Source organism: Fulmarus glacialis, unplaced genomic scaffold, assembly GCF_000690835.1.
Source record: "Fulmarus glacialis isolate BGI_N327 unplaced genomic scaffold, ASM69083v1 scaffold47849, whole genome shotgun sequence".
Classification (NCBI taxonomy): domain Eukaryota; kingdom Metazoa; phylum Chordata; class Aves; order Procellariiformes; family Procellariidae; genus Fulmarus; species Fulmarus glacialis.
In genome coordinates, this window is record NW_009232282.1 from 1,628 (window position 1) to 11,009 (window position 9,382).

General features: G+C 38.0%; 1 protein-coding gene across 1 annotated transcript; it reads left to right on the top strand.

Moving 5' to 3' along the window:
* Positions 1 to 218: 218 nt before the first annotated feature.
* Positions 219 to 7,093, top strand: ZUFSP (zinc finger with UFM1-specific peptidase domain; the record flags this gene model as incomplete). Its single annotated transcript, XM_009584838.1, has 8 exons — positions 219 to 335; positions 1,218 to 1,327; positions 2,127 to 2,295; positions 3,750 to 3,938; positions 4,258 to 4,426; positions 5,103 to 5,254; positions 5,597 to 5,817; positions 7,046 to 7,093. Coding segments are annotated over 8 exons (1,175 nt in total), but the record flags the coding sequence as incomplete, so codon positions are not given.
* Positions 7,094 to 9,382: the final 2,289 nt, after the last annotated feature.

Here is a 9,382-nt window from a genome sequence, read left to right on the forward strand (position 1 = left end):
GGAAAATATGTCTTAAAATTGTCAGGTATTTAGATACAAATTCTTAGTTGGTTAAGACAGTAACAGCCATTTAGAATTTGCTGCCTTTCACTGGGGAATTTCAATGGCAACACAAAATTCTTTACTGTCTATTTGTCTCAGATTGTATATCAATTAGGGGGGTGATTCTCACAAAAAACAGGAATTGCATTAATCAAGAAACTGCATTTCTTTTTCAGACAGAGGAAATGGTGAACAGCTATATGAATGTCCAATGTGCAGTCTTACCTGTACAAACATTCAGATTCTTGAAGAACATGTGGATTTACACTTAGAGGAACAAAGCTTTTCGGAAGGTACATGAAAGGATACAGGCTTGATAATACTTGAAAGCATTTACAAATACTTGCATGTTGCAGTATAAAATATCAGACAAAATTTAAACAAAGTATTTCCTTACTTAAAAAAAGAACTAGACACATACATAATGGAAGTTAACATAGTTAATAGCAAGCCCTATCACTTGCCCAAGTGCTCTACTTAATTACACACGCTAAAAGAAATATTTGTCTATGCGTGCTTATTAAGTAAATGCACTGTATGTTAGCCAAAACTAAAACTTAGAGCGAAAAATGTTTAAAAGACAGCCATATTATATTTTTTTTTTCCTAGCTCTATAGAAGGTTTTCATACATGTAATTTAGAGTGGCACATTCCAGTGTGATGAGATGAAAACCTATAGCTTACAAAAACATCAAATTTTTTCTCAATTCTTTTCTCTAAATTAGCCGATTCATTAGTCATAGTGATAAAGGAATCAAAATTAATTCTATTTATTAGCATGGCTAATAAAATCCTAGAGATTCCCTATTCAGTTCTCTGATCCTAAATTTGTTTTTGTCACTTTGTTATGAGACTGCTTGTAGTGATCCTAGAAGCTAAGAAGTGTGTGGTATTCAAGAAACTGGGACTTCTTGCTAATATTGAAGTGACACATAGTAAACAAAAGCTGTTTTCTTAGTAGTAGAGGTACATGCATTATTTGCCAAGTAATTGCTTCTGTAACTCTGCATAAACTTTGTCCAAGTCAAGTGTCTTGGTAGACTGAATGCAGTCAGTCCTGTTCAGTGTTCGTTGCTAATAGCTCAAAATAGTCCTAAAATTAATGCCTGGATCCATCAAAGCATTGTTAACCTCTTGATCAAGTCCTTTCTCTTTGGAATGTTATTCCTGGGTAGGTGGAAACATAAGAGATCTAGAACTGGCTCAGCGACTCCAAACTGAAGAAGATAAATGGCAGAGATCAGAAGAAGAGAAGCGAGAGAGGGAAGAATTTAAAAAGCTGCAAGTACAGTAATATTTCTATATGCTAAAATTTTGAACAGTTGTGCTGTTAGAAGCTGAGTACTTAGAACTGTCATGACCTGGAATGAACACACCAGGTCAGACCTGTGCAATCAGACAGGCTGTGTTGAGATAGTGGTGCAGGAGTGGGTTGCAGGCAAACGCAAGCTCTCGGCAACCCCAATCCTGGCAGAGGTGCTGGGCATGCCTGCCTTGAGCTGCTTGGCTTTACTGCTTTGAGCGGTGCTGGCTCAGGATGGGGCAGGGTGCTCCCTGTGCATGCCATACTGCTCTCACCAGGGACCCTGGCATGCCTGCCACCTCGTATTGTGCTCCACCCAGCTCTAGTGCTCTGCTTTGCCATGCAGCCTGGAGCATATTCCCTGGCAGAGTGCCTGAGGCCCTGAGCATCCTGGCTGTCCTCTTCCTGCATACCATCACCTGCTCCAGTGACCACTTCCCTGCTAGGTCCTGCTTCCCTCTCCCTCCCATCTGACAGTCCTGATAGCTCATTTCCCACTTTCGCTACCTCCTGGCCATTGACTGCCTCTAGTACCAATGGCTGTCTGCCCAAGAGGGAGCAGAGGGATGTGCCTGCTCTTCCAGGTGTGGCTTTCCTAGTCCCACATTCCTATTCAGGAGTGAAGCTTGGCCTTCAGCTCTAAAATATCACAAATCTCAAGTTTTTATGTGTCACTGTTCACTATTTTTCAAACTAATTGATAGTGATTTCGAGAAGCTGCATGCACAAAAGGTGAATTTTAAAACTGTGATTTAAATCATGCACATTCCATCCCTAACAGAGACAGTATGGCTTGGATAATTCTGGAGGCTACAAGCAGCAATTTCTAAAGAATATGGAAAGGGAAGTTGATAGAGGAACGATGCAGCCTTTTGAATATCACAAGAGAAAAGCTGACATGATGGAATGTTTGGCTTTTGGTATAGATGATGGGAAGACAAAGACCTCAGGTAAATGCTGAAATTATACAACTAAGACTGTACTTTTTAGACCTAGGTTGTAGTGACCCAATCTGTCTTTAACAAAGCATATAATTGGATGTTTAATATTGGTTACATCCTAATTCTAATCCTTATTTTCTAGATCAGTCTGTACCATTTTAGTCCTAAACTAAAGTAAGGAAATTAAAGCTTGGTATATTTCTAATCTTTATTCTAACCTGAAGACTTTTTTCTTTTTTTTTTTTTTTCTTCTTTTTTTTCTTTTTTTCTATGAAACCTTGGAACCAAGTTGTCTGGTTAAGGACCCAAATACAATATGTATCATAAGATGCAAATGTCTTATTACAAGTTGGTTGTCCTTGAGTGTATCCTTGTTTACTACTTAGTACTCATTGGTTTCTAACCTAGTGTAGCTGTTAAAATTTAGTAGCTTTTTATCTTGTGTTTCAGTTAGTTGTAGTATCATGTAAGCTGGTCCCAGGTAAGCACAGTGTTCATCTGATCACAGAGTCCAAGAAGGGACTGGGAGGAATAGACATCTACTTGATACATCTTCTTTGAAATGTTTTATAATTGGTACAAAAATACAGTGCTGATGGATTTCTATGTCCCTTTCAAAAGGCTTCCTTGTCTTTACTTGCCAAGACCATAGTGCAAAGGTCTTTTAGCTTATTGCTAGTAGTTCTAGCTTACAAAATATCCATTTGGTTGTTGATAGGTAAAATAAAATTTCTTCTGTAAAATGTATTGAGTGGAAATAATAAAGTTTTCATTCTTGGTAATGATTTAGACTTCAGAGAGGAAATCAGAAAATAATTTGTGATGGCTATGGCATGATTGTCTTCACAATAGCATGGCAATATAAAAATTGGAGAGAGCATTCCCAAGCATGTTCTTTCATGTAACAAAGGAGGATTTGGAATATCCTGCAAGTGGATTTTTAAAAAATATTTACAGTAATTCTCATTCTGTGCCATTCCTTTTCTTGTCTTAGTTTCTCCAGGAAAAGTAATTTGGGGAGAATAAAAGAATTACATAGTATGCATATGTATTTCCATGTTTTTAAGGGGATGTTGTACTGGAGGTGGCAGTGGTACAGAAATGCTTTATTGGTGACATTTCTTTTCCTGTTTCATTGTAATAGTTCCTGTGCATATCATAGTTTATAATGCAGTACAAGCTGTTTAATTTAAAATATTCCTTGTGTAGCAGCAGTGAAAAAATAGCTTGAATTCTGAAAGCTTCATAGTACCTAAATTTATCAAAGTAAAGACCATCGAAATGAAACACGTGCAATATCCACTAGTTCTGTGATTTGGGTTCTAGATGTAACGTAGGATCACTTAGAAGTTTTAAAATAAATTGTCTTAACCTGTATCTGTTCCAAGCTGGAGAAAGAATCTTTTTCTGTCAAATTTTGTAGTTCATTTTAGAGATAAACTTTATATTTGGTCTTCTTTTAGGAGTCATTGAAGCATTGTGCAAATACTATCAGAATGAAAACAAAGATGTGAGGCATGTATGGCTTTCAAGAGGAGTAGATCACTTCCACTCATCTTTGGGCGACAGAGGCTGGGGTTGCGGTTACAGGAATTTCCAAATGCTCCTTTCCTCACTGTTGCAAAACAGCTTGTATAATGACTGCTTGAGAGGTATTAAACAAAACGCTGCCTGTTTGTTTCACGTACCTCGGATGACAACCTACTGACTGATGTTTTACCTTTTCTTGTACACAGCAAGGCTTACTAGGTCAATGATACCTATTAAATGCTTGTTATACCACCGCAACTTACTGTGGAAAGAATCAGAGGGGCAAATACTGGCGAGGCATGATGTGGTTGAAGTTTTAGCTTTAGTTTTTTTGCTGCATCTTTGTAACATTAACTGCCTCTTATAAAAGAAGCTGAATATTTTTAATTAATAGACTATTTCAGTAACTGTAACCACAATTCAAAAGCTTTTCTGTTCCAGATACTACGCTAGTTCCTAGTATACCAAAGATTCAGTCCATGATTGAAGATGCCTGGAGAGAAGGCTTTGATCCTCATGGAGCATCTCACTTCAACAACAGATTACATGGTTCCAAAGCATGGATAGGAGCATGTGAAATTTATTCACTCTTAACCAGTCTCAGGATAAAGTAAATACTGCTTTTTTGTTGTTATTTTTAAGTGCTGATTTAAGTGCTGTACCTTTAAAGGTCAGAATTGCCAACAGCGTGATGACAAAGCCACCTTAGTGGCTTTAAATTTAATCAACCTATAAACAGATCTAATTTAGCGCAGCATAAAGCTGTGTAACTACTTATTCAGATACCTAAATTCAATAACTACTTAGATCATTGAGACTTGGTGAAGAATTATGCCACATATGCATAAAATCAAACATTGATTAAAAACTTAATTTCGCTAGAAGTTTCTTCTCAAGAAGAATCTGAATTTCAGCTATTCACTTGCATAATTATGAAAGCTGTTAATTGGATTCTGTAGTGTACATGTATCACTTATACAAAAAATGAAACGTTTTAAATTTTGCAAGCTTCACAAGTTCTTGTTAGACTGAACAGAGTAGAGTGGTTCTTGTTACAGAATAAAGCTTTCAGTTTTGAACAGTATATGTTGCATTGCTTTGTAATTATGTGTCCCCTACTCCTGTACTTAACAAAAAAAAGGTAATGACCACTTGACGCCTGGAATTGCTGTGTTTACAATTAGCAATTCTTGGTACAGGAGGAAGGGACTGAGAGGTGAAAAAGTTGTTTTTAACAAACAACCTGCCTGAAATTTTATTGTTGTTTTCATTCTAAATGTTTGTAGGTGTCAAATCATTGACTTTCACAAACCGACTGGCTCTATGGGTACACACCCTCGTTTATTTGAGTGGGTTTTGCGTTACTATTCTACAGATAATGAAGGTGGTGCAAAGGTAGTGTGTACTTCCAAACCACCTATCTACTTGCAACATCAAGGTCAGTATCACAATATGCTGCTTTCTTCCTGTTCTCTATCTTTCTTTATACGTGCTGCAATTCAGAGCAGCGTTTTACATTCCTCCTTCATTTAACTGAAGGCATGACTGTATTTCCTGTTATTTTTTTATTTAGTAAAAGCAACATTAAAGTTTGTATTTTTATTGGATGGAAGAGCTGGGTGTGACTGGGATCTCAACTTTGTGACCTCTGCTCTGTACTTAAACTACCTTTCTAAATTTCAAGTAGTATCTTCCTTGATCTGAAAATAAGTAGTATGCTACGAGGAAGTAAGTGGGATTTGTGTGTTTTTAAAATACTGAAAAACTATTTTGAAATTAGGTCATAGTCGTACTGTTGTTGGAATAGAAGAGAAGAAGAATAAAACCTTATGTTTGCTACTGTTTGACCCAGGATGTCCTTCCCAAGAAATGCAGAAATTGCTAAAACAAAACAGTGATGGTACTAGTCTCAAACTACTTCGGAGATTTGTGGGTAGCTTAAAAGAAAAGCAGTACCAGATAGTGGCAGTAGATGGTGTACTCTCATTGGAAGAGAAAGCTGTAAGTATTTCGGAAAATAGTTTCTAAGAAAATTTAAGAGAATCTGCATCTCTTCTTTAATACTCAAATGCATATGCATATATGGTTCCATGGTGAATTTTTTTCATCTCATCACTTTCCTCGTTCGTTGTTCTTCTCTGCTACTTTCTGCTTATTCTCTGAATTGAGTAATCACAGGATATCAATACCAAAAAAGTTTTGCATGTCAATGCATGCCACCCTGATGTAACTGACAACTTCGAAGTCTTTTGTGAAGCTTGCAGCCGTTTGCACATGTAAATTAGGCTTCTTTTTTTTTTTCTTTTAATTTTCTTACAATACCTTCTCCTAAGTAATTTACTGTGGGCGTATAAGGTACTTACAAAGTATTCATAGTCCATAGGGGTTTTATTGCACCTTTGTAAAGCTATGTGGTGTCTATCAGCCTTTGATAGTTGAAATACAAGGCACACAGATACTGAGGCCTAACCATCCAATGTCTCTTCAGCTTGGGCACTAGGACTAGTGCGTTCTGCTTTCTGAAAGTACTTAGAACTTCGTATATTCAAAACACACGTCTGAGCAATTTACATGTTTGAGCTGTCAGCATTTTTATAAATCCTATCCACATGTTTCACTTTGGGCATTGTAACTTTCTAAGACCTTAGAAGTTTTCAGCTGAATGTCAGATGTGATTTTTGTTCCTTAAGCTTTCTCCTTCCTACACTAACAAATTGATTCCAATGAACTGATGTTCCGATTCTTTGGTGTCTTATCAGCACCATTCAGCATGTTCAAGCATCAGGACAGACTTTTATTTAAACTATGAAATAAGTGGTGACTGAGTCACCTGCTCGACTGTATTTAACATCTGTATATTGAAATAAGATATCGTCTTAAGTGTTTTCTGGCCCTGAACATGTCAGAAATAGCAATGAAACGCAGCCATCATCTTTTGCTCCTGCTGGCAAAAGTTTTATAATTCAGGACACGGTAAAAGGAAGAGTGTTGTATGGGATTTGTGCGGGGTGCTTTGGTTTTGGTTTTTTCCTCTTTTCAAAGATCTGATTTATATTTAAAAATATCAATTACTTAGAATTTTGTCTTGAAAGCTCCCATTTAATTAAGATGAAATATAACCCCTTATACTCATTAAGCTTACTAAACTACTAATTTGGAAAATGCTCTTTAAAGTGGTATTTTTCGTTCATTAAACGATTCTCTTTCCCCACTCCCCACCCTTTTTTAGGCTCGCTGCCATGCTTCTCAGGTCTTAACATCGGAGAAGATTCCTTAAAGGATGCCTTTATTACCTCTTTTGGAATCTGCTGGATGCAAAACATTAAACTTCTGGACTGTGACGCTAACTAAACAATTTCTAGACTTAAAACTATGTCTCCATAAATGTTTGGGGGCTCTGGAGAAGCACAACACTAGAGTAAACCTGTAGTTTTGATCTTCAGTCAAAACTCTGCCCTCCTGATGAATCTGTAACTGAAGTATTACAGTTCTTGTCTTACTAGAAAATTTGCTATTTTCTTAGTTGCTTAAATCACAAAGCAACACCTACCATCCCATAGCAAACTATGCACCATAGTTAACTGTCAATAAGCAGTGGATGGAGGTACTGTGGAGCTACTTTATTGGAGTGACTCTGTAAATATACTTACGCTTACTCTGGCCAATGCTCTATTTCTTACCAAATTTGATCAACAATTATCTATTATGCCTCAGCAAATTCTCCTGCAACTATTTGCAAAGTACAGAGACAGTTCAGTGATTTTGCATGATACAGTCTGTTCCACCAGGGATTCGTTAACTACTGAACTTCTTTTCAGTTAGCTGGCTTCTCTAGATGTATCACTTGTAAACGTGAACATGTGTGCTTATGAGGTAGATCAGCATTAGCATTGGCTGTGAGGTCTAAGATAGTGGTGTCCAAAGTGGGGTGCGTGTGCTCTAGGGGCTACATACGACAATCCATTGGGGTATAGGAAGAAAATATTTCTTTTGTACCATGAATAAAATAAAAAAAAAATTTTTAGAAGTGTTTATTTCATCTTTATTTCATCCTTTTTTATTTCTATTTTTTCTGTATATACATTTTTATAATGTATAGCCCCTAGGCTTCAGAGGCATCTCAAAAGGACATTTGAACTGACTGTTGACGAGGGGCTCCATTGTGCTGTTCAAGACACTGGAGCTATCTGCTGAGACCGCTATCTTGGGTGTTTGAGGCACCCTACTGTCTCTTAAGACATGCTGCTGTGGCTGAATGCAAGAGTCATGCCTCTCCAGCAGGGCAGCTGGAGGCTGGGAGGGGATGGTCAGGTGTGTTGCGAATAGCACTAGATGCCTTTGTTTAAGCAACTGAATCATTCATGGCACCCATTTACTGTAACTGGAGTTTAGATACTTCCCTTTCATTTGGACTCTTACATGTTGACACCTAGATGTAGGTGTAGGGGCTTTAGCATTGATCTGTTTAATGTGCTGTGGCTAGTAATCTTTGGAAGTAATGAAATGCATGAACATGTAAAGATATTACAACGCATAAATAAAAAATTTTTCTGAAACATTCATGAAAGTAAAAATTTTAATTATGGAAATGCATTCATTCCAGTAGGTATGTAGAAGTGACCTATAACTTGTGAAAGGATTAAATATTTAGGACACTGGAGGAGCTGAGACTAGGGAGAGAGTTCCTGGGAATTGGGGGACCATCAGCTCCCATATTAGCCCTGGTCTGCGTGGCACATGTTCTTAGGCCACGTGAGGTTTTGCAGCCATGCGATCATTTAACCTCTCATGGATACACTTCAATCTTTTCTGCACTATTCCCTCACCTCTCCTGTAGCTGGGGCTGAGTCTGCTGCTGGCTAAGGCTCTGCTAATTGCAGACTGAGTGTGGTTTTTACCAGTGTGACACTGTGCCCAGATGCATAAAACTAAGAAGCAGGAGTTGCAGCTCAGCCCCAGCTCTTCACTGTGTGTTCAAACTGCCATTGGGACTAAGCTGGTGTTTCAGTGAAATGCTGTAATGCACCGAATTTGAAGTATCTCCTTGTACTGGCTTCCTGCATAGTCACCATGGGGCAGCTAGGTAATAAGCGGGCAGAAGAGTGGGAGTCTCACTTGATCCAGCAGAAGATGCCTCTGCAAAGGCCCTTGCAACAGCGATTCCTGGCACCACCTTGACAGCAACCAGCCACTTGTGATATTTGATTCCCTGTGTAAGCATGACCTTACGCCAAGATCCCAATAAATTTTGTTGTCTTTGTTTTGTTGGGTTTTTGTTTTGTTTTTTAACAAGCACTCTGGGAGTGTCAGAGCAACACAAGCCTAATTACAGTTTTATTAAGGTCAAGTACCTGGTGTCTCACTTGTTTCAGCTTGACTCCAGGAACCAACCAAGGTAATCATGGTATAACAAACAATAGCCTTTTCAGGGAATTGCAGCTGGGGCAGGGTAATGGGGTGACTTTTAAAGTTTAGCTGGCACCACTGGAAAGAAAGCAGTGGTGTAACAAAACGTTAAAATACCCCTAATGAGACCCAGGACTATAGCCTGAATTGCTACCAAAAG